The sequence below is a fragment of the Heloderma suspectum genome, chromosome 10, assembly GCF_057233095.1.
Source record: "Heloderma suspectum isolate Gila_16-S chromosome 10, 16-S_ref, whole genome shotgun sequence".
Classification (NCBI taxonomy): Eukaryota; Metazoa; Chordata; class Lepidosauria; order Squamata; family Helodermatidae; genus Heloderma; species Heloderma suspectum.
In genome coordinates this window covers 32404086-32430035 of record NC_139467.1, presented here as the reverse complement: position 1 = coordinate 32430035, position 25950 = coordinate 32404086, and the positions used below count along the sequence as shown (strand labels likewise).

The window sequence follows — 25950 nt, the reverse complement described above, 5'->3', positions numbered from 1 at the left end:
AAGGGGGAGAGGGAAAAATTTCATAGAAAAAGTAGGAGAAGGATTAAGCATTTCCTTCTGTCCTTTCTTTGTTACAAATCACCCCAGTCTATAGCTGTTTGCAAGGGAGAAGGGGCCATTAGAGCTATTTCTAATGCCTGTGGCGGCCTGTGGCAAACCGGTTTTGTGGGATCGGTTCCAGCTTCTTCCTCCTGATGAAGTGGACAAGGTGCTTTCATCTGTAAGACCGACCACCTGCTTACTTGATCCTTGCCCATCTTGGCTCATTATGAGCTGCAGAGAGAGACTGGGTGAGGGGATCAAGGCGGTGGTGAACGCCTCCCTTGAGGAGGGAGTGATGCCATCAGCCCTCAAGGAGGCAGTGATAAGACCGCTCTTAAAGAAGCCCTCCTTGGATCCTCAAGTTTTGAACAACTTTCGCCCAGTCTCAAATCTGCCATTTTTGGGCAAGGTGATTGAGCGGGTGGTGGCGGTGCAGTTGAAGGCACACTTGGAAGAAACTGATTATCTAGACCCATTTCAGTCGGGCTTCAGGCCTGGGCATGGGACAGAAACGGCCTTGGTCGCCTTGGTAGATGATATGAGGAGGGCTCTGGATAGGGGTGAATGCTCCTTCCTTGTTCTCCTTGACCTCTCAGCGGCTTTCGATACCATTGACCACGGTATCCTCCTGGACCGCCTGGAGGGGTTGGGCATTGGGGACACCGTATTGCGGTGGTTCTGGTCCTTCCTCTCCGGCAGGTACCAGAGGGTAGCACTGGGAGAGGAGGTTTCGGACCCGTGGCCACTTACTTGTGGGGTGCCACAGGGTTCCATCCTCTCCCCGATGCTATTTAACATCTATGTGAAGCCGCTGGGGGCTATCATCAGGAGGTTTGGGGTGCAGTGTCATCAATATGCGGATGACACGCAGCTCTACCTCTCGTTTAAATCTTCACCAAGGTTGGCCGTAGAATCCCTGTCCAAATGTCTGGAGACGGTGAGTGGCTGGATGGGGAGGAATAGGCTGAAGCTGAACCCTGACAAGACCGAGGTACTTTTGGTGGGAGACAAGAGGAGGCTGGGGGATGTTGACCTGGTGTTGAATGGGGTACGGCTACCCTTGAAAGACCAGGTCCGCAGCCTGGGGGTCATTTTGGACTCCCAGCTGTCCATGGAGGCTCAGGTGTCAGCTGTGAGCCGGACAGCGCTGTATCAACTCCATCTGATACGGTGGCTGCGCCCCTTCCTTCCCGACCATCTGCTCCCATCGGTAGTACATGCCCTGGTCTCCTCTCGTTTAGACTACTGTAATGCGCTGTACGTGGGGTTACCCTTGAAGACAGTTCGGAAACTGCAGCTGGTACAGAACGCGGCGGCTCGCCTGATTAAAGGCAGCCGCCGGCGAGATCACATCACTCCAGTGCTGAAGGAGTTGCACTGGTTACCAGTTGTTTTCCGGGCCAAATTCAAGGTGTTGGTTTTGACCTTTAAAACCCTATATGGTTCCGGCCCAGCCTATCTTAAGGAGCGCCTCCAGCAGCACCAGACAGGCCGCTTAACAAGATCAGCCTCGGATGGCCTTCTCTCTGTCCCATCAGCCAGGACAGCTAGACTGGTGGGGACGAGGGAGAGGGCCTTTTCTGTGGTGGCCCCCACTCTGTGGAACTCCCTCCCTAGGGAACTCCGTCATGCCCCCTCTTTAATGAGCTTCCGTCGTCCATTAAAAACGCTGTTGTTCAGGCAGGCATTTGGGGTGGGTTAGGGTATTTTAGAAAATACTTTTATTGTAGAATTTTATTGTTTTAAACTGTTTTTATTGTATGTTGTACATCGCCCAGAGTGGCTGGGTGACCAGCCAGATGGGCGATTAATAAATTTAATAATAATAATAATAATAATAATAATAATTTCAGTCCCATCTGATAACTGAGACAGATTTTTTTTAAAAAAGATAGATATTTGGCTTTCTTTCTTTCTTCTTTCTTTCTTTCTTTCTTTCTTTCCTTCTTTCTATTTTTAGAGAGATCTCTACCTGTGATTATTGTAGAAGATATATTTCAACATCATGAGGTATAATATAAATATGTGTGTACTTATATATTTCACACCAACACACATGTATGTGTGCATAGTTAGTGTTGTATTTAATTCCTCTTAAGTAAAAATAAATGTCAAGATAAAGAGCTACAATAAAAGGAGATTTGCCTCCTTCTTTGCAGAATGTCTAGACTCAAGGGATTTCCTGGTAGAGTCCTTCCCTAAGATGGGCACTAGACCGCCACAGAACAGCTCCAACAGTGACCAAAAATGCACAACTATTTACCCAAAGAAGGACAAAAATGGTGATGAGGAAAAGAGAGATGACACTGAAGAGCTAGAAAAAGACATGCCACCAAGGAGGACAGCAGAAAGCCAAAACATGGATTCAAGGACACAGGCCTCCTGTAGAGTCAAAGAGCAGCCTCAGAAGCTTAAGTCTTCCCACAATGCATCTGGGCAGGAAGTTGTATCCAAGGAGCCTGGTCCTCCAGGCCAAAGAGACATGGGCTCAGAAAAACCACATGGCCACAGATATTACCCACACAATCCTACTACTTCACTACAGAAGGAACTCCATCTCAGCAGCCTCTATTCCTCATGCTCAGGGTGCCAACCTATTGGCAATCTTCCTCAAGCCTATCACTATGCCTGCAGCACCACCACTGCCCACTACCCCAAATTTGTAGTGGCCCCTCAAACCTTCTCCCTTCCATCAGGACTGCTACTGACCAGCCCTAGAGAAATATCACCATTCCATTTATCTTCTCAGGATGTCTTGGGGAAACAAGCACCTCCATATCCCTGGATGTATCAAACTGTCTTCCCTCCCACCTTGCCACAAGGAAAACAAGACACCAAGAAGCCACAGAAGCCACTCTCCTCCCGCCTTTCATTGCTGGGCTCCAATGATGTGCAAGCCACCTTTTCAGACAGCTCCATAGTTCAGCCGCTAAAACCTACCTCCCAGTTTCTCTACCAGCATGAGACTGTCGACCTCAGTATGCCAAAGACTGGCCCACCAGTGTCCCAGGAAATTAGCAAGTCAATGCCATACCCTCTGAAGAGGAAGAATGGCAAAATCAAATATGAGTGCAATGTCTGTGCCAAGACCTTTGGGCAGCTTTCCAATCTCAAGGTACATCTAGAAATGTCAAGATACAAATGAGAACAAGCCCATGAATGCATGTTAACCTCCATTTCTGGAGTAGTCTAATGCTTTTAATCCTCCCACAAGGGCTAAATTTGTCTGCTAAAGTATTGGGCAGGGTGGCTGCGTGACACTTGCACGCTTATAGGTAACAGACCAATTTGTACCATACAGAGCAACCACCCTGCAAACACGGTCCACCCAAGTGCAGTTGCAGTACAGGTTTTTGTATTGCCATAGGAGCTGGGTCAACATGGGGTCTTCCAATGCAACACTGAATTTGACTGAAGAAGTCCTATCTCACTTTTCTTTTGGGGTCAGATGCCCCAAAGGAAAGCTCACAAGCAGAACATGAATTCAAGTTATTGTTGTTCAGTCATTCAGTCGTGTCCGACTCTTCGTGACCCCATGGACCATAGCATGCCAGGCCTTCCTGTCCTGCACACTCTCCCGGAGCGTGCTCAAGTTCATATTCATTGCATCGGTGATGCTATCTAGCCATCTCATCCTCTGCTGTCCCCTTCTCCTTTTGCCTTCAGTCTTTCCCAGCATCAGGGTCTTTTCCAGGGAGTTTTCTCTTCGCATTAGGTGGCCAAAATATTTGAGCTTCAGCTTCAGTATCTGTCCTTCCAATGAGCACTCAGGGTTGATTTCCTTTAGGATGGACTGATTTGACCTCCTTGCAGTCCAGGGGACTCCTAAGAGTCTTCTCCAGCACCACAGTTCGAAAGCATCAATTCTTCGGCGCTCAGCCTTCCTTATAGTACAGTTCTCACAGCCATACATTACTACTGGGAAAACCAAAGCTTTGATTAGACGGACCTTTGTCGGTAAGGTGATGTCTCTGCTTCTTACTATGCTGTCTAGGTTTGCCATAGCTTTCCTCCCAAGGAGCAAGCGTCTTTTAATTTCATGGCTACAGTCACCGTCTGCGGTGATCTTGGAGCCCAAGAAAGTAAAATCTGTCACTGCTTCCATTTCTTCCCCTTCTATATGCCAGGAAGTGATAGGGCCAGATGCCATGAACTTAGTTTTTTTAATGTTGAGTTTCAAACTAGCTTTTGCACTCTCCACGTTCACCCTCAACAAGAGGCTCTTTAGATCCTCTTCGCTTTCTGCCATTAGGGTGGTATCATCTGCATATCGGAGGTTGTTGATAATTCTCCCAGCAATCTTAATTCCGACCTGTGATTCATCCAGCCCGGCATTTCTCATGATGTACTCTGCATATAAGTTAAATAAGCAGGGTGACAATATGCAGCCTTGTCGTACTCCTTTCCCAATTTTGAACCAATCGGTTGTTCCATGTCTGGTTCTTACTGTTGCTTCTTGACCCTCGTACAGGTTTCTCAGGAGACAGGTAAGGTGGTCTGGTACTCCCATCACTTTAAGAATTTGCCACAGTTTGTTGTGATCCACACAATCAAAGGCTTTAGCATAGTCAATGAAGCAGAAATAGACGTTTTTCTGGAATTCTCTTGCTTTCTCCATGATCCAGCGAATGTTGGCGATTTGATCTCTAGTTCCTCTGCCTCTTCTAAACCCAGCTTGTACTTCCGGTAGTTCTCAGTTCGCATACTGCTGAAGCCTAGCTTGTAGGATTTTGAGCATCACCTTGCTGGCATGTGAAATGAGCGCAATTGTATGGTAGTTTCAACACTCTTTGGCGTTGCCCTTCTTTGGAATTGGAATGTAAACTGACCTTTTCCAATCTTGCGGCCATTGTTGAGTATTCCAAATTTGTTGGCATATTGAATGCAGCACTTTAACAGCATCATCTTTTAGGATTTTAAATAGCTCAGCTGGAATACTGTCATCTCCACTAGCTTTGTTGTTAGTAATGCTTCCTAAGGCCCACTTGACTTCACTCTCGAGGATGTCCGGCTCAAGTTCAGTGACCGCACTATCATGGCTATCAGGGACATTCAGATCTTTCCTGTATAGTTCTTCTGTGTATTCTTTCCACCTCTTCTTAATCTCATCTGCATCTGTTAGGTCCCTGCCTTCTTTGTCCTTTATCATGCCCGTCTTTGCACAAAACGTTCCCTTGAGATCTTCAATTTCTTGAAGAGATCTCTAGTCTTTCCCATTCTGTTGTTTTCCTCGATTTCTTTGCATTGTTCATTTAAGAAGGCCTTCTTGTCGCTCCTTGCTATTCTCTGGAAATCTGCATTTAGTTGGATATATCTTCCCCTTTCTCCCTTGCTTTTCGCTTCCCTTCTTTCCTCAGCTACTTGTAAAGCCTCATCAGACAGCCACTTGGCTTTCTTGCATTTCTTTTTCTTTGGGATGGATTTCGTTGCTGCCTCCTGAACAATGTTACGGACCTCCGTCCATAGTTCCTCAGGCACTCTGTCTATCAGGTCTAATCCCTGAAATCTATTCCTCACCTCCACTGTATATTCATCAGGGATATGATTTAGGTCATACCTGAATGGTTTAGTGGTTTTCCCTACGTTCTTCAATTTAAGCCGAAATTTTGCAAGAAGAAGCTCATGATCTGAGCCACAGTCAGCTCCAGGTTTTGTTTTGACTGACTGTATAGAGCTTCTCCATCTTTGGCTGCAAAGGACATAATCAATCTGATTTCGATATTGACCATCTGGTGATGTCCATGTGTAGAGTCGTCTCTTGTGCTGTTGGAAAAGACTGTTTGCTATGATCAGTGTGTTCTCTTGGCAAAACTCTATTAGCTTTTGTCCTGCTTCATTTTGTACACCAAGGCCATGCCTGCCTGTTATCCCAGTGATTTCTTGACTTCCTACTTTGGCATTCCAATCCCCTATGATGAAGAGGACATCTTTTTTTGGTGTTAGTTCTAGAAGGTGTTGTAGGTCTTCATAGAACCGATCAACCTCAGCTTCTTCGGCATCAGTGTTTGGGGCATAGACTTGTATTACTGTGATGTTGAATGGTTTGCCTTGGATTCGTACTGAGATCACTCTATCATTTTTAAGATTGTACCCCAGTACTGCTTTTCCCACCCTTTTGTTGACTATGAGTGCTACTCCATTTCTTCTAAGGGATTCTTGCCCACAATAGTAGATATGATGGTCACCTGAATTAAATTCGCCCATGCCTGTCCATTTGAGTTCACTGATTCCCAAGATGTCGATGTTCAATCTTGCCATCTCATGTTTGACCACCTCCAGCTTACCTTGATTCATTGATCTTACATTCCAGGTTCCTAAACAATATTGTTCTTTACAGCATCGGATTTTCTTTTCACCACCAGACACATCCACAGCTGAGTGTCCTTTCGGCTTTGGCCGAGCCGCATCACTCTTTCTGGCTCTACTTGGAAATACCCTCTGCTCTTCCCCAGTAGTATATTGGACACCTTCCAACCTGAGGGGCTCATCTTCTGGCATCATATCTTTTAGCCTTGTGATATGTTCCATGGGGTTTTCTTGGCAAGAATACTGGAGTGGGTTGCCATTTCCTTCTCCAGTGGACCACATTTTGTCAGAACTCTCTGCCATGACCTGTCCGTCTTGGGTGGCCCTGCACGGCATAGCTTATGGCTTCACTGAGTTACGCAAGCCCCTTCGCCACAACAAGGCAGTGATCCATGAAGGGGATGAATTCAAGAGTAACCTCCTAATTTCTTAATATCCCCAATGCATTTTGAGTGTAACATGCCCTTCATCACAGGCAATAGTTCTTGTTCCTTGAATGAGAAGTTCCTCTTTCTTTTCAGAGAGCAAACTGCAACATGTCCACAAGTACAGTGTTCTGTTTTTCCCCATAGGTAAAATGGCAGCCATAGGTAAAATGGCAGCCATTCACATCTATGGGATAAAGTAAAGGACATTATTGTGGAAGAGGAATATAGATGAACTGTTCTCCTGACGTTCAGAATCCTAGAGTTGAGGAACGAGGGTCATTCTTTGTCCCTCTCCCAACTGAATCTCACTGCACCCTGTTTATGGCTCCCAATGAGTTCTGTGGGACAGCATAGGGAGCTGAGCTTGCCTCTGTCTACATAGCTCGACTCTGGCTTCCAGTTCTTTGACAGATGCCAGAATGTGACAGATGAACCCTTGGAACTGGCCTTTATCATCATTATCCTTCCCTCTAATACTGAACTTGGTGTTCCCATGCCAATCAGTTTGGAAGCAAAACAGAGCCGCAGACAAACAAGCAGAAGGTTTCTGCATACCCAAGGGAACCCCAATGTATGCAGAAGTATATTTATTTCAAAAACGACCCTGTCCTAGAAGTGAGTAAATCCCTCCACCCCAAAAAGATGTAGGGGAGAGTGCATACAGAATCCTGACCGCTTGAGGGCAGAGCACAGTCAGTCTGCTCCAAGCCTATTTGCATTTGCTCTGCTTTGGGCTCCTTGAGGCAAGGCGGCTATACACAGGCTGCTGTCTGTTCTACTCTCTGTCTCTAGGGCTCTGTTCTCTCCTGTCACTGGGTGGCTGCCTTGAAGAAAAGGCAGCACTATTATGCTGCCCCAGTTGTGTGGGTGAAGAAGTCGCCCTGCCCTGCCCGGACCGCAACTGGCTGGTGGGTGGAGGTGAGGTTGCGCTTACTCAGCCACTTTTCCCTCACCAACGTTTACCTCAGGGGAAGGAATCACCTCCCCTTTCTACCCTGCCAAGCTCTTAGGGGTCTCTATAATGACAGATTTCTAAGTATGCTTTTAGATAAGTCCCAACTTGCATCACTGGAACCGACTTCCAAATATACATGCTCATAGCGACAGTATTAAACCAATAGTTTTTAAAGGGTAATTAAAGAAATGGCAACACCTCATGAATAGGATAACTAAGGCTGGAACACACTGGCCACCCTCCCTCAGAAGAACACTCTGACACTATTATGTTTAAGTGGGGAGGAAAGGTAGTCAGTAAGAACCATAACTCCACATCTGTGTTGCTATGGAAACCCTTGAGGGCAGGCCAAAGCCCTCATCATGCTTAATGGCTGGTAAAACCTGGCTACGAGCATGGGGCTATGGAGATAGAAGGTTGCTTGATTCTCAGTGATTGGGGTCACAAGAGGAAGGGGACCACCCCACTAGTATCCCCAGATGTAGCCCTTTACTTTGTCTTGTAAAGTATATGACACTCCTGATAATGGGCAGCTGAGCTGCCACTGATAGGGGCACCAAAGGGAGAACAATGGGTGTTTCTACATTAAGCAAAAAACCCAGAAAAACCCAAATCCTTTCTGGAGCTTCCTGCTTTCCATTTCTTTGCGGGATTAGGAAGGGCTTCAAGCCATGTGGTTTGAACTGAGGGAATGCCTTCCTCCTTCCCTGGCATGTGTGCAAAGGAGCGGGGGCGGGGGAGTCTTGTTTTCGTAGCTTAACTTCTGCTGTACTGTTTTCTCGCAGCCCCCAGGAAACCTCTGACTTACTTCTCAGGGGACATAAAATGTAAGATTGTGCTGTAAATCTGCAACCCTTGGCACACTTACTTGGGAGTAAGCCCCACTGAACTTAATAGGGTGCTCTGAAGCAACAGAGGATATTGCTTCTGAGCTTGGTGGGGTGGGGGATCAGATGTGTCTCCCTTCATTGCAGGGAGGCGTTTTACCTTCTTCTCCCTCCAGCTGAGAAACGCAGAGGCAGGAGACTCTGAGGCGCAATCGGCAGGCAATTCTTGCCCTTGCTCCTGTCAAATCTCATCCTGACTGCACCCCTAACAACTGAAAACAAACACCCACAGCGGGCAGACACAGCAGTTTCTTCCACTACTGGAGAATTTCGCAGGGTGGTCATGATGTTCATGTTCCATGGGCTGGAGAAAATACCACTTTTTTGCGTTTGGGGAAAACACGAGATAGGCTGGAGGAAATGGCAGGAGACACTCTGGAGGGGGACAGCATCATCTAAAGAGCTCACAAACTTCCAAGAGAGAGGCAGAATAAAAGCTGTGTGTGATGAACCCCAATATCTGCCTTCTGAAGGAAGCTCCAGAGTTGTGGGGAAGAGGGTATCCCTCCCGTCCTTCAAAGTTGACAGGCCTTTAGTTAGTAGGCTTGAATGGATGAGTGTCTTTCCAGTCCATGCCAGTTTCCTATGTTTTCATCCATACATACATCTCATCCCATTTTTGCCTTAATCTGTGATCATTTTTTTAATCCACATGAAAATTTGTATTTAAATACTATTTTGAATATATTTTCTCACAAAATACACATTAATATATTTTCTGTCAAAATGCACATTCCTAACTGTATTTGATAATAAAATATGCATTTTAAAGCATTTTGGTATGACTTTTGAGCCGAAAACTACATTGCAAAATTCCAAGAAGTGCGGAAGGATAAGTAGGTTCTGATTTGTACATTAAACTGCTTCAAAAATGCAGATCAAAAGAAATCCTTTAACATTCCTATTAGCTAGCAGATTTAGGCCACAATCCTATACATGTTTAGACAGAAATAGGTCCTGCAACTCCCAGCATACCCCAGCCAGCATGTACAAATGTACTACTGTACAAATCAGAATGCATTTATCCTTCTGATTTCATTTCACACTTCTCCGAGTTTTGCAGTGCAGTTTTCTGCCCAAAAGTCATACCAAAATGCTTTAAAAATGCATATTTTAGCATGAAATGCATTTAGGAATATGGTCTTTGAGAGAAATATATCCATTGCTGTGGATTTTGTGAGAAAATTCCTTCAAAATATGTATTTAAATATAAATTTTTATGCGGATTAAAAAAATGATCACAGATTAAGGCATGGCGCTGACTGGGCGATGCTGGGAGTTGTGGGACCTGTTTCTGTCAAAACATGCACAGGATTGTGCCGTTATACAAGTTCATACTTGCAACAAAATGGTAGCAATGTATCCCCAGCCTTTAAAAGAGTGCTCCTGTTCAGTGTTATAGTCAGCCTGGGACAGGAGATTTGTAGCAATGTATGTGAGTCACAGGGGAAACAAGGGAGTGGTTGTAACACTCTTTAGGGCTCACAGATATATGTTCCACAGCAGCCTTCCCCAACCTGGTGCCCTCTGGATGTGTTGGACTACCATTTCTATCCAGTTGCTGGGGAACATGGGTGGGAGGGTGCTGTTGCACTTGTGTCCTGCTTGTGGTTTCCTGGCTGACAGCTGGTTGGCCACTGTGTGAACTAGGGGTGTTCGAAATCCACTTACCATTCCATTCCGGGGCGTCCATGGGGGGGGGACGCGATCCGTCCCTCCCCCCAGAATCCTCCCCAGCATAGAACCGCCAGCCGGGCCCATCCGCAGCCGGACTTCTGTCTGCTGCCGGTCTGCGACCGCAAATGGCGTCCGGCATAACGGAAGTCATTTGCATCCCTGCTTTAGCCGTGATCGGCTACGTGAATCTTTACGTAGCCTATCACAAAAAGAGTAGCAACGCAAATGGTGTAGCGGACACCATTTGCGTCCCTGCTCTTTGCCGTGATAGGCTACATAAAGATTTACATAGCCTATCACAGCTAAAGCAGGGATGCAAATGGCATCCACTACACCGGGGCAGACTGGGGCAGCGGATAGCAGCAGGCAGACTGGACCGGCCGGCGGCAGGTAGGGTCCGTCCGGGGAGAATTTCGTGGTGTGGCGGAAGGGAGTGCTCCGTTCCTCCACGGACTCCGGCGGGCCGGATTCTAAAGAATGAATCCAAGACTCATTGGAGTCCGTGGCGGAATTCTCCGCCATCCCTAGTGTGAACAAAATGCTGGACTAGATGGACCCTTGGTCTAATCCAATATGGTTCTCCTTATGTTCTTATACCCATGGCCATTGTGTCTGGTAAGGCTGCAAGTTGTAGTCCAGAGAATCTGATGGGCTCTAAGTTGGAGAATTCTGTTCCATAGGATGCAGTTCTATGCTCCATAAAGCCCTGTTTGGGGCTCACAGTTCTATGCTCCATAGGATGCAGACAGTTAACGTAACTATCTGGCTGCCACATTTTGAACCAATTGTACTTTCTGAATACTCTTTAAAGGCATCCCAAGATAGGTAGAGAGCATTATAGTAGTCTATTCTGGATGGAAGAACATCTCTTCAGTCACCACTGGTTTCCAATGCCAAGCTAATACAATTTTAGCTGCTAATAGAAGATTTAACACAAATAATATATTGGTGTCTTGAAAGTTCTCACCTAGATAATTCAAAAATATAGTTGATAGATCAAGCCTCAAAATAACCACAGTTATTTGAGAAATGGCACCCAATATCTGAAACCAAAAACTGTAGATGTGATGAAACCATAAATGGAAAAAAAAAGTCTGCCCAGCCTATGAAACATTTCCAGCAATGGACTGTGTTAAAATTTAAAATTGTATTGGGCCTGGGTGGAGCTACATAATAGCAATAGAGTAACTTATATTGTCCCCTTCATGGATCACTGCCTTGTTGTGGTGAAGGGGCTTGCGTAACTCAGTGAAGTCATAAACTATGCCGTGCAGGGCCACCCAAGACGGACAGGTCATGGCAGAGAGTTCTGACAAAATGTGGTCCACTGGAGAAGGAAATGGCAACCCACTCCAGTATTCTTGCCAAGAAAACCCCATGGAACGTATCACAAGGCTAAAAGATATGACGCCGGAAGATGAGCCCCTCAGGTCGGAAGGTGTCCAATATGCTACTGGGGAAGAGCAGAGGGTATTTCCAAGTAGCGCCAGAAAGAGTGAAGCGGCTGGGCCAAACCCGAAAGGACACTCAGCTGTGGATGTGTCTGGTGGTGAAAAGAAAATCCGATGCTGTAAAGAACAATATTGTTTAGGAACCTGGAATGTCAGATCAATGAATCAAGGTAAGCTGGAGGTGGTCAAACATGAGATGGCAAGATTGAACATCGACATCTTGGGAATCAGCGAACTAAAATGGACAGGCATGGGCGAATTTAATTCAGGTGACTATCATATCTACTATTGTGGGCAAGAATCCCTTAGAAGAAATGGAGTAGCACTCATAGTCAACAAAAGGGTGGGAAAAGCAGTACTGGGGTACAATCTTAAAAATGATAGAATGATCTCAGTACGAATCCAAGGCAAACCATTCAACATCACAGTAATTCAAGTCTATGCCCCAACCACGGAGGCCGAAGAAGCTGAGGTTGATCGGTTCTATGAAGACCTACAACACCTTCTAGAAATAACACCAAAAAAAGATGTCCTCTTCATCATAGGGGATTGGAATGCTAAAGTAGGAAGTCAAGAAATCACCGGGATAACAGGCAGGCATGGCCTTGGTGTACAAAATGAAGCAGGACAAAAGCTAATAGAGTTTTGCCAAGAGAACATGCTGATCATAGCAAACACTCTTTTCCAACAGCACAAGAGGCGACTCTACACATGGACATCACCAGATGGTCAATATCGAAATCAGATTGATTATGTCCTTTGCAGCCAAAGATGGAGAAGCTCTATACAGTCAGTCAAAACAAGACCTGGAGCTGACTGTGGCTCAGATCATGAGCTGCTTCTTGCAAAATTTCGGCTTAAATTGAAGAACGTCGGGAAAACCACTAAACCGTTCAGGTATGACCTAAATCATATCCCTTATGAATATACAGTGGAGGTGAGGAATAGATTTCAGGGATTAGACCTGATAGACAGAGTGCCTGAGGAACTATGGACGGAGGTCCGTAACATTGTTCAGGAGGCAGCAACGAAATCCATCCCAAAGAAAAAGAAATGCAAGAAAGCCAAGTGGCTGTCTGATGAGGCTTTACAAGTAGCTGAGGAAAGAAGGGAAGCGAAAAGCAAGGGAGAAAAGGGAAGACATACCCAACTGAATGCAGAGTTCCAGAGAATAGCAAGGAGAGACAAGAAGGCCTTCTTAAATGAACAATGCAAAGAAATCGAGGAAAACAACAGAATGGGAAAGACTAGAGATCTCTTCAAGAAAATTGGAGATATCAAGGGAACGTTTTGTGCAAAGACGGGCATGATAAAGGACAAAGAAGGCAGGGACCTAACAGAAGCAGATGAGATTAAGAAGAGGTGGCAAGAATACACAGAAGAACTATACAGGAAAGATCTGAATGTCCCTGATAGCCATGATAGTGCGGTCACTGAACTTGAGCCGGACATCCTCGAGAGTGAAGTCAAGTGGGCCTTAGGAAGCATTACTAACAACAAAGCTAGCGGAGATGACAGTCTCCCAGCTGAGCTATTTAAAATCCTAAAAGATGATGCTGTTAAAGTGCTGCATTCAATATGCCAACAAATCTGGAACACTCAACAGTGGCCACAAGACTGGAAAAGGTCAGTTTACATTCCAATTCCAAAGAAGGGCAACGCCAAAGAGTGTTCAAACTACCGCACAATTGCGCTCATTTCACATGCCAGCAAGGTGATGCTCAAAATCCTACAAGCTAGGCTTCAGCAGTATGCGAACCGAGAACTACCGGAAGTACAAGCTGGGTTTAGAAGAGGCAGAGGAACTAGAGATCAAATCGCCAACATTCGCTGCATCATGGAGAAAGCAAGAGAATTCCAGAAAAACGTCTATTTCTGCTTCATTGACTACGCTAAAGCCTTTGATTGTGTGGATCACAACAAACTGTGGCAAATTCTTAAAATGATGGGAGTACCAGACCACCTTACCTGTCTCCTGAGAAACCTGTACGAGGGTCAAGAAGCAACAGTAAGAACCAGACATGGAACAACCAATTGGTTCAAAATTGGGAAAGGAGTACGACAAGGCTGCATATTGTCACCCTGCTTATTTAACTTATATGCAGAGTACATCATGAGAAATGCCGGGTTGGATGAATCAGAGGTCGGAATTAAGATTGCTGGGAGAATTATCAACAACCTCCGATATGCAGACGATACCACCCTAATGGCAGAAAGCGAAGAGGATCTAAAGAGCCTCTTGTTGAGGGTGAAAGAGGAGAGTGCAAAAGCTGGTTTGAAACTCAACATTAAAAAAACGAAGATCATGGCATCTGGCCCCATCACTTCCTGGCATATAGAAGGGGAAGAAATGGAAGCAGTGACAGATTTTACTTTCTTGGGCTCCAAGATCACCGCAGACGGTGACTGTAGCCATGAAATTAAAAGACGCTTGCTCCTTGGGAGGAAAGCTATGGCCAACCTAGACAGCATAGTAAGAAGCAGAGACATCACCTTGCCGACAAAGGTCCGTCTAATCAAAGCTATGGTTTTCCCAGTAGTAATGTATGGCTGTGAGAGCTGGACTATAAGGAAGGCTGAGCGCCGAAGAATTGATGCTTTTGAACTGTGGTGCTGGAGAAGACTCTTAGGAGTCCCCTGGACTGCAAGGAGGTCAAATCAGTCCATCCTAAAGGAAATCAACCCTGAGTGCTCATTGGAAGGACAGATAATGAAGCTGAAGCGCCAATATTTTGGCCACCTAATGCGAAGAGAAAACTCTCTGGAAAAGACCCTGATGCTGGGAAAGACTGAAGGCAAAAGGAGAAGGGGACGGCAGAGGATGAGATGGCTAGATAGCATCACGGATGCAATGAATATGAACTTGAGCACGCTCCGGGAGAGAGCGCAGGACAGGAAGGCCTGGCGTGCTATGGTCCATGGGGTCACGAAGAGTCGGACACGACTGAACGACTGAACAACAACAACAAACTTATATTGTACTACCCTCTGAGAAAAACTTAATGAGACATTTTCAGTCAAATCGTAAATCTTCACCTAGGTCTTATGTCATTGGCATTCTTACATTCCCGCCCCATAAATATTTAAATGAGACTTTTGTTAGTTTAAGTTAGTCATGGCTAATTTAAATTCCCTTTATTTCAATGGGCCTATAAGTATAATTAAGTCTGGATCCAACCGATTGAATCCAAGATGGAATTGAGCCCTGCGTTCCTGACGCAATTCCTTCTCATGTAATAATGCTGCCATTGATCACAATATCCCTGAATTTGGAAATATTATATTGTGTTCTTCCCAGTTAGATAATTTTTCCTCCAGATTGAATTTGGGATTCCTTAAAACCAGCATTAAAGTAGAAATAGCAAGGCTCTGTTTCTATATTTGTACTGTATTTTCAGTAATCAATGGAGCACAAAGGTTAAATGTTAATAGTCAGATTCTGCAAATATTATAATCCCCCCACCCCCCATTCTCTATCCATTTCTATAAATTATTTTCTATAAACAGGGGAAATTCATTGCCTTGAAAATTTTTCATCTCTTCTCTCAGCCACAACTGCAACCATGGATCCCATTTTTTATTCCTTATTTTGACCAGCTTTTGCCTCTTCTTCCTGATTGCTAATCTCCCATCTAAATTCCCCAGATCCACAGACTGAGACAGCTCTTGTACCTTTAAGTGTGGCCTGAGAGGGGAAAACTTTACTAAATGTGACTTTTCCCATCAGTGCAATACTTTGATGAGAAAAGCTGTATGTGATGGAATTGCCCCTATTCATACCACTCTTAAAGATATGGAAGCTGTTTTAGAGACAGGATGGAATAAATTTAATGTTGGAAAAATTAGAATATCAAACTTGACAGATTTGTCCATCCCAGTTGGCAATTACAAGCTCACATTGTACTGTCCCCTACAGGTCCACCTGAGAGTGCACAGCGGTGAGAGGCCTTTTCAATGCCAGATCTGTAAAAAACGCTTCACCCAGCTAGCTCACTTGCAGAAACACCATCTGGTGCACACAGGCGAGAAGCCACATGAGTGCCTGGTAAGAAAACTAGTTGTTGATTGGTTGGAGTGGAACAGAACAAATGAGGAAGACTATAGAATGGTGCTGGGGAAATGTCTGGCTGGAGAGATGTTTGGGAAGTAAGGCTGCCAACTTAATTTTTTTTTCTGGCATGTAGGGCACATGCACTATTAACAACTACATGATGAAATGAATCTTTTCCTGTCAACGGGTTGATCCAGTCTTGGGGCCAATCTACTTACATTTTTTTTCACTTCCCATAAGGTTTCACCGCTCGTCTTTCACACTACGCAGGACCTGCCTCGAACTGGGACCAGAATTTCCCACTTCTGTGCTCCCACTTTCAATACCCTGATATCCTGGTATTTCCCATTCATGTGCTCTGCTGTTCCGTGTTCATTACCTTATAAGGTCGTAGTCCCCTCCCACGCCTGACCATATATGGCGGTGTTTGTATTTCCCTCCTGTCCAATCACAGCTCTAGATGCCCCCATCTGGTCTTCCGGCTACTGATAGTATAGCTTTCATAGCACTGGAAGTTTTATCATCAATCAGCAGAGGGCTAGAGGTGCAGGCTCTTGTCTGATCTACTCAGCTGGGTCAGCCCTGGTCAGGATTTTGGATGTGCAGCCGCCAGTAATCAGGCTTCAGGGGGTTGTTCTCTCCCTTCAAATGACACTAACTTTTACCTCCTTCTATCCCCTGCTTTGGCTTTAAAAAAAAAAAATAAGGATCACAACTGAGTGCCTTTACACATGCTGCCTTCCCCCCCATTCCAGCTTAACTGCTGCTGCAATGTTTTCTCCCGGCCCCAATCCTGGGCACTCACTTGCTTGGGAGTAAGCCACATTGAACACAATGAACTTACTACTGAGTAGACATAAGATCACCCTGTAAGTGATCTTAAAAAAAAAAAATTAAGGCATTATCTTCAAATCTTCGAAGAATAGGGCTTATCCAGCCTGATTTCCCCGCACACAAGCATAAATTTCTTCACTGGGCAGTCTTCGAAGATGCAAGCAGTGCCCCCCCCCCCCGACCTGAGCATCTCCTGCCTCTGCATTTCTTAATCGGAGGAAGCGGAGGGTAAAATGCCTCCCTGCAATGAAAGGAGACACCTCTGATCCCCCACCCCACCAAGCTCAGAAGCAATGTCCTCTTTTGTTCCAGAGCACCCTATGGGGCTCAATGGGGCTTACTTGAGGCTTGCAGACTTACAGGGTGATCTTATGTCTACTCAGTAGTAACTTCCATTGAGTTCAATGTGGCTTACTCCTGAGTGAGTGCCCAGGACTGGGGCCACGAGAAAACATTACAGCACTAGTTAAGCTGCTGGGAGAATGGGGGGGATGGGGGAAGGCAACATGTGTAAAGGCACTCAGTTGTGATCCTTAATTTTTTTTTTAAAGCCAAAGCAGGGGATAGAAGGAGGTAAAAGTTAGTGTCATTTGAAGGGAGTGAACAACCCCCTGCTTAGTGCAGAAAGCCTGATTCCCAGGCGGCTGCGCATCCAAAATTCTGACCAGGGCCAACCCTGCTGAGCTTCCAGGATCAGACAAGAGCATGCACCTTTAGCTGTTTCCTTGCTGGTAATAAAGCTTTGAGTGCTGAGGAACCTATGCAATGTCATCTCACGGTCTTTGAAGCTGTGCAGCTTTGAAGCTTCGAAGATGCTGGCAGCCCCCCCAGCTGAGTGCTGGGTGCCATCGCCGCTGCCCCTCTTCCTCGCGCTGGCTGCAAAGGGCTGGCGCAGGGAAAAGAGCATCGGCAGACACCTCCCAGCCTCTCACCCTGGCCTCCAGCAGGTGTGGGGGGGAGAAGAGGATAGGTGCCTCCTTCTTCCCTCCACCCCCACCTGCTACAGTGGTGGCAGCAAGGGACAAGCTCTCACCAGGCTTCGAGTCCCAACAGGATGCTCGCACCATCCCTACACACACACACAGGGATAGAGGAAGAGAGGGACGACGGGCGGGGAATCAGCAGAAGCAGGGAGAGTTTCTGCTCCTCCAATGAGAGCTGCCGTCTTTAAGAGCAGGAAAACAGCACAGCTCTCGAGTGTGAACCGAGCTCGCGCATTCAATCAAGAACCACAACGGGGAAAATGGGTGAGTGTGGATAATCACGTTTTAATGTGAGTGCATTTAACCCAACAGGAGCCCGACTTTGTTGCGATGGTGGGCGCAATGTAGATCGGCCCTTAGTCATATGTAGAATAAAGGTAAAGGTAAAGATGTCCCCAACCAGTCCGACTCTAGGGTGCAGTGCTCATCCCCGTTTCTAAGCCGAAGAGCCGGCGCTGTCCGAAGACGCTTCCGTGGTCATGTGGCCAGCATGACTGAACACCGAGGTGCACAGAACGCTGTTACCTTTCCCGCCGAGGCAGTACCTATTTATCTACTTGCAATTTCTTGCTTTCGAACTGCTAGGTTGGCAGAAGCTGGGACTGAAGACGGGAGCTCACTCCGTCACGCAGCACTCGGGTCTCGAAATGCTGACCTGCCGACCTTCCAGTCTGCAGTTCAGCGTCTTAACCACTAAGCCACCACGGCCATATGTAGAATAGACCCACTGAAATCAATGGGACTTACATTAGCAACAACTTACGTCCCATTTATTTCAATAGGTCTAATCTAAGTGTGACTAAGTCTGGATCCAACCCAATGCATCTGCATGCTGGGAAAAGTCCCACATTTTGAATTTCTACTTGTCATGCAGCTGCTAGAGATAAAGGAGCAATGCAAAGGAGCAGTTGCTTCATCTTTGTGTTGCAGGGGGAGCAGGAGCTGATTTAACTGTAGTGGAATTCACCAATAATTCAGTAACTTTGGAACAGCACTGAACATGAAATAATTACAGGCAGAAAGCAAGGAGAAAGCTTCAAAATAAGTTTGCAGGAAGCCATTGCTGAGGCCATGGGGAGAGGCACTGCTGGATCACATATATTATAGCACTATAGTAAGTGCTATGAGGAACCATAATTCTAATTATGCTTCTAGTTGATTTCTGAAAAGCAATACTTCAGAGCAAACTCAAGGCTACTGTCATCCAGAACTTGTCATTTCGGTCTCGGGCCTATGTTTTTCCATAATAGACCAGTAAGGGGCTTACAAGAATTGATCTCCCTCTTCCCAGGTCTGCCACAAATGCTTCAGCAGCACCAGCAACCTAAAAACTCACCTGCAGCTGCACTCCGGGGTGAAGCCCTACGCATGCTGCCAATGCCACTGCCGTTTCACACAGCGTATCCAGCTCAAGCTTCATCAGCGCCTGCACGAACGCCAGCGCCTGTACTGCTGCCCTAGCTGCCTCAAGACCTACATTCACCTGGTTAGCCTGGAGGTACACCGCCGGGGATACTGCCCGCTCACCCCATATGCTAACTGCTCCCCTGCCCAACTCTGCCATTTCAACAACATAATTGACCGTTTCGACTTCAGTCTGGATGCTGATCACCTAGAAGAGGGAGAGCCAGATCCTGTCAGGGCTGCTCTGCTAGTGGAGACCATCATTCTGAGGGAAATGGCAGCCGCTGGCCAGGGCAATACCCTCTGCTTACCAAGCCTCCACAGGCAGTTCACACTCCTGCCAACAAATGATTTCTCCTTTTATGTGAAGAGACAGCCCTTGCCAACACAGCCAGCCTAACATTTTGGGAGACTGCTGCCCCTTTAGTCTTGTGAATGGAAGTGAGGCCTTTGAGGCCCTGCTCCAAGTCCTGCCATCTTCAGAGCTGAGGCAGGTGATGACAGAAGACAGGGCCTTCTCTGTAGTGGCAGCCTGTCTTTGGAAATCCCCTCCTTGAAAGGTGTTCCTGGCACCGTCCTTGTTTTCTTTTTGGTGCTCTGTGAAAACCTTTTAATTTGTCCATGTCTTTTCAGTATTTGATGAGGTTTTATGCCAGCATTTTACCTTATTTTATTGCTCTGCTGTGTCAAAATATTTTATTTGGATTTTTTAAAAAATTGTTTTTAAAATGGAGTGTCTGTTATTTATGTAAGGTACTCTGAGAGTGTTTGCTGAAGGAGAAGCCTATAAATAGTGTGAAAAATTAACAAATAGGACTCCTGCAAGATTCCACAGGAAGTGTCATCATCTCCTCATGATTCCATAAAACAGTTATGGTGAGGCAAAAATGTAGGATTTGAAAGGCAAGTGATTTTGTACTTGGACTGTGTCAACATTTGGGTACTAGTTTGTATTTGTATTTTGTTATGGGTTTTCTATGTTGTGTACATGTTTTATAAATGCACTGTAGGTTTTCACATGCAAAGACAACCACATCTTTCCAATCCACACTTCGGCCTACTTTCAGGGTTGTATGAATCACACTTAAAAATTGTACCTATGTAATTGTGACCACAACTTAGCTAAGAATTTAGCACTTGAGCCTGTGCTGGGGGAGGGAGCCAGAAGAATGATTAATATTACATTTTTGCCACTGCTCTGCCCTTACAACAACAACCAGACATGTTGTGCCATCCAGAAGCAGTCCTATTTTATGAGGTGAAGTGCCCAGCTCAGGCAAAAGATTTCAAGCACCATTAAAAGTGAGTAGGAGACAGGTATGTTTGGCACAACTTGAAGTACCATCTACCTGGAAGTTTTCTAGTGCTCTGTAATGCTCTTGCACAATTCCCATTCATTTCCACGAGGCTTGTGCAAGAGGCTTGTGCAAGACAGGCTGTGAAGAAACTGTATTTACCTGAGGTAAAAGTTTGGTATATTCATAGGTGTTGTTTTAAATCAAGGACTAAAGTATGATGCGGTTAACTGTGAAAGGGGAAAAAATGTGTCCTTATTCTCGGCTTGAGCCAGAGAAGATATACTTTTGCTTCTGGTAAATACCGTTTCTTCACACAGCCAGTGGGGTGTAATGGTTCTAGTAGCAGACTAGGAGTCGGGAGACCCAGGTTCAAATTGCCACTCGACCATGAAGCTCCTGTAACCTTGGGTAAGTCACAATCACTCAGCTGAACCTACCTCACAGGAATGTTGTGAGAGGAAAATGGGATAGGGGGTGAACCATGTACTGTCCAGCATAGTGAGCTCTTTGGAGGAAAGGTGGGATATAAATGTAATAAATAAATAGGTAAGGCTTTGGGGGTAGATTGTGCCCCATCTTAATTAGTATGAAAGGGTCATTTGGATTTTCCATTAGAAGCACCAAAATAATTTGAGCTGGCCCTACAGCCATCCACACATTGCTTGCATGTTTAATCTCATATTCTGTAGCAATTTCTATTGCTTTTCACTGTCTAGCTCCTAATATATTTGTCCCCATACATAACTACTTGAGGCATCCAGGCCACAAAGCAGAACTAGGCTTCTCACCTCCGAGCCTTTTTGCCTCGGTTTTGAGATGCCTTTAGCATTAACCACATACCCTATGCCTCATATCCTGTGTTGAGGCCAACAGTGCAACCCAAACCACACGAAGCCAGGGTTATTCTCCACCTGATCTAGGCGACTAGCTTTAATTCTCCAGTACCATCTTCTTGCAGTTAGAGGAGATGAGAGCCTATGACACCAGGTGCTCCCCAGATGTGTTGGACTACAACTCCCAGCATCCCCCAGCATCCAACACATCTAGAAGGTACCAGGTTAGGGAAGGCTGCCCTAGGACTTTACCCCAGTCTTTTGAAAAAGCTTTCGTTTCTTTGGCCTTCTGATATTTAATTATGACTCTTTAGCCTGTAACTAAGAGCCCATGCTTTGATTTATGGGAAAGCTTTTAAACTCTTTTCTGGTGTAGTGTCCAAAAGCCAAAAGAGATGTGACATGAGATATCTGTGGCTGCATCTCCTGCTTTTAAAAATGGGGCAGGGAAACTGAATTGGATCCTCAGTGCTGTGGGAGGGAAGGGGTTAAGCCTCCCACCACCCACATGCCCTGTTTTCCCAATTCAAATCACACCGATACACCCCAAAGCTGCTATTAGCCCTGCTGGGGGGTGTGTGTGTGTGTGTGTGTGTGTGTGTGTGTATACCAGGCACAATACCAATATTTCTGCCCAAATTGAGAGGTCGGAGTACAATGGTACAGCAGGAAAGGGTTGAACATTATTTTCCCCAAGTAGCAGGGACCCAGTACAATTCATACAAACAGAGAGCTGGGGGTGGGGGGGTTTACTTCGGGGGAAAAACCCCACACACATTTCATGTCACATCTGTTCTGGTCTTAAGATGACTTGAACTTGCAATATGGCGGTAATACCTAATGAGGCAGTAGTAAAGACAATGTATGTGAACTGCTGTAAACATGGAAGAGTTCTAAATAAATGCATTATTATTATCATTAATAATCTTCTTAAGGGTCTTGAGACACTCCTCTAAAGAAAGAATTCTGCTTTCTACATCTTCTCTGCCTCCCTGGCAATCTGGTGTCTAAGGAACTCTGGTTTCCAGAAACCCTCTTTGTCCTCTCTGTTAGTAGAGTGCCTTTATGTAGGGTGCCATGGCCCCAAATCTATTTCCCAGTGCCCCAAGTCTATTTCCAAGAGCAGTGAGTGTCCACTGGTGTCGGTGGAAGTTTTTTTTTTTTCTAAATGTAATTTCCAGGCATGCGTGGGGGGGGGGATTTCAGGGGGGGAATCACGATTGAAGAAGGAAGGGTTAATCCTCCTCTTCCAATATGTTGTTAAAAAAACACAAAAAACTCCATCACACCCATATACACCCCCCCCCCCTCCAACATGGTAATCAAGCATGGTAATCAACATGGTAATCATTGGTGCCACTGGAAGGTTTGTTCGTGCAGGAGGAATTTCCGGGGGCGGGGTGTTGCTGTTTAGGAGAAAAGAGTAAACCCACCTCTCCTTGTGCAGTATGACCCCCCCCCCTGCATCACCTCTCCATGTGGCAGTTAAACTTAGAGAGGAAAATTGCAAGTGGTGCCAAAAGAAGCTTTCATTTGGGGTGATTTGCATGAGAAATTAGCTGGCTGGCTTTGCCCTCTGGGAAATGTAAATAAATCCTAGCAATTATTTCTGAATTTGCAGACATACATATAAATTAGCATAGGCCAATATTATGCAGATTTGTGTCCTACCAGTCTGAGCCCTGAATCTTTTGAGTGCCTAGTGATGACCCTGGGGAGGAAGGTTCTCTGTTTAAGAAGGTATCCAGTCCGATTTTAAAGCCAAAGAATCATACGGAGGGAGAACAGATCAGGGATCTTGAAGTTGCCCATCAGCAGCACCCGCCCAACAGACTGAGCAGCAGGCACACAGGTCACCTGGTCACAGACTTCCCCAGGATATTCAGATGTATTGTATTTCTGTTTTAATCGGGGGCGGGCAACTTGCAGCCCTCCAGATGTTGTGGGACTGCAACTCCCATCATCCCTTACCATGAGCTATGCTGGCTAGAGCTGATGGAAGTTGCAGTCCCACAACATCTGGAGGGCCACAAGCTGCCCATTCCTGATTTAAATTATTATTTCTAAACATGCATATCTGTATGTATGTGTATGCAAATCTATATTGTCTTTTGTCCTCTTTGGGGGCAATGCATAAGTGACCACACCAGAGATGGCCCAAGACATTTTGTTGCCAGAGGTGGAGCAGCAAATGCCTCCACCTCACTCCCAAGTCAGGGTACACAGAGTGGTCAAGGCTGGTTATTTTGGTATCTGAAGCAGCAAATCTCACTAAGCACCTTTCCCCCTCCCTGGCAGTAAAAAAATACAACAATAATAAATTAAGGGTGCAATCCTTAAGTCCTACAAGTCCCAGCATGCCCCAGCCAGCATATTAAATAACATGTCCATGGAGTCTAACAGTAATCCTTCAGCACCATGGATTCAAAAGCCACTGAGGGAGCAATCCTATGTCCCTAGACAGTGTTTCAGTTTCTGGTATCTGAGGTTGGAACCAGAGCTCCAACCTTGGAGACCAGAAACCATGCTCCCCACCCCTGCCCCCTCCCAGCCAGCATGGTTCTCTCCACACCAGCTACACCTCTGTGCGCAGAGACAGACTAAAAGTCCCAGGGTCGGGGGGGGGGGGAGGAGACTAGGGAAGCTGCATTACACAGGTTCGTATGGGTGCCCCAGCCTCCTTCCCTCCCACTCGGAAGCGCCATGGCTAGACGGGCAAAATCACCCATCTAGAAAAAATGCAGGGTGGCTGGAGCATGGAGGCAAGGATTGCATCTCCTGCTTTTAAAAATGGGTGCTTTTAAAAATGGGTGATACTTGGCTTCGGAGGCTGCTGACTATCTATTGGATTGTGCCCTGAGAGGTCCAAGAGAATATGGTCATGCTCACCCAATCCAGAGACGAAGGAAGCTTTAATATCCTAGGTTTCCTGCCATACCATAAAGCTTTCCCCATTATCCATGCTTAGGCATGGCAGCTTCCACTAGCAGAGCAAAGGCTGCTACCCAGATCAAGGGCCAAGCCTACCATTAGGCAGACTGAGGCAGCTGGCTCAGGTAGCTGATTTTGGCTGTCTTGAAAGAACAGCAAATTAGTAGCTAAGTTATTATTGTTGTGTTTTTATTGCTAGGGAGGAGGGAGAGGTGCTTGCGGGATGTTCTGCCTCAGGTGCCACTATAACTTGACCAACCTTGGGTCTTATGCATTTTTACTTTGGAAGTGGGGGCACTATTTGCTGTTCTGCTTCAGGGAGCAAAACATCTTGGGCTGCCCCTGCCCATCATAGGATGCAGATCCTCAGGGTCAGGGGCCAAATCCAGCCCTCTGGGTGTCCCAACCTGGCCCTCCATGGTTATCCAGAAGGTGATCCTCCTTCCCCCAAATAACCAATTGTTTGGTGTTTTCCCAGCATTTGTGCCTTTTTCCCCATTCCAAAAGGCTGAAATGCCTTTACAAAGGCTGAGTTGTTGGCAGTAACCAAGCTAAAACATACTGGTATTTTTGATATTTTGGCCCTGACCCCTTTTGCCTTCAACCTCACCAACCACTGGAATGCAGCCCCGGGGAGCTTCTCCAAAATGGAATTCAGACCTTGGGCTGAAAGAGGTTCTGTTAACAGACATAGGCAGCTCTTGGCTCCACACCCCTCTGCATCATAGCATGCAACATACACCCTCTTCCTCTGCCATAGATACTTGTCAAGCACTGAGCCAGCAACACAAGTTCAACTGACAGTGTGGGACAACTCTGATAACAGGTTCCTCATTTCTTGGGGACACTTGGAGCACGAAAAGCATACTGATGCTGAATCAACTGATAGATTCCGATGCAGGGCTACTATCATTTCCTGTCCTGGGTGGGATACTCAACCTCCTGCCAACAGTAAAGATGTGCATTCATTTTGGAACTGTAGGGATGCATTCAACCTCCTGCCAACAATAAGGGTGTGCATTCATTTTGGAACTGTAGGGATGCATTCAACCTCCTGCCATCAGTAAGGGTGTGCATTCATTTTGGAACAGTAGGGATGCATTCAACCTCCTGCCAACAGTAAGGGTGTGCATTCATTTTGGAACAGTAGGAATGCATTCAACCTCCTGCCATCAGTAAGGGTGTGCATTGCATTCATTTTGGAAAAGTAGGGGTGCATTCAACTTCCTGCCAACGGTATTGAACTGTGTATTCTCCTAGTAATTCAGCTAGCATAGAATGTACCTGAGATGTCTCTCCTGATATGTTCTTCAGATGTGCATGTCCAAGTAGTAACATGCATGTTCAGGTCAGAATGCTCCTTTGCAATGGAACCATGGTACGTAACTGATCAGAATTCCTTTTGTGTATTTCTCATGGTAATTTTTTCATCTTAATACCCTTCTACTGGAAGTAAGGGTCAAACTAGACATATTTTTCATGTAGTTTGTCCCTGTGTGTGTTCTTGGTACCTGAAGGACTGCCTTCACCCATACCAACCTACCCACATTGAGATCAACACTGGCACCCCTGCTTGTGTGCTGGCCGAACAATTGCCCTGGCAGTCACAAGGGATGGGGCTTTCTCGATAGTGACCTATGGAACTCTATTCCAAGTGACGTCCACTAGGCCCCATCATTACAATTCTTCAAGCAGGCCCCAAAGACTTATTTCTTTACCTTGGCCTATTACTGAGGTTTTTATTGGATGCCATTGGGTATTTGGTGTTTTCTGGTTTTCACTGATAATTTTGATATGATTTTTGTCATACTTTTATTGTGTTTTGTGGCTTTATATTTTCTGCTCCACCTTGGGGGATTTTTTTCCTAAA

General features: G+C 45.8%; 1 protein-coding gene and 1 long non-coding RNA gene across 2 annotated transcripts in view; one reads left to right on the top strand and one right to left on the bottom strand.

Annotated features, from left to right (window-relative positions):
* The window catches only part of LOC146338067 (uncharacterized), a 37869-nt gene extending 21690 nt beyond the window's left edge, over positions 1-16179 (bottom strand). The window contains exon 1 of the long non-coding RNA XR_014784934.1: positions 16016-16179. This is a non-coding gene — a long non-coding RNA (uncharacterized LOC146338067). The remainder of the gene's footprint in view (positions 1-16015) is intronic.
* Positions 1-22068, top strand: part of ZNF683 (zinc finger protein 683) — a 42565-nt gene extending 20497 nt beyond the window's left edge. Inside the window, exons 5-7 of the mRNA XM_084814407.1 lie at positions 2202-3157; positions 15663-15791; positions 18906-22068. Coding sequence (XP_084670533.1) covers positions 2202-3157; positions 15663-15791; positions 18906-19418 — 1598 coding nt within the window. The 3' untranslated portion in view covers positions 19419-22068. The remainder of the gene's footprint in view (positions 1-2201; positions 3158-15662; positions 15792-18905) is intronic.
* Positions 22069-25950: the final 3882 nt, after the last annotated feature.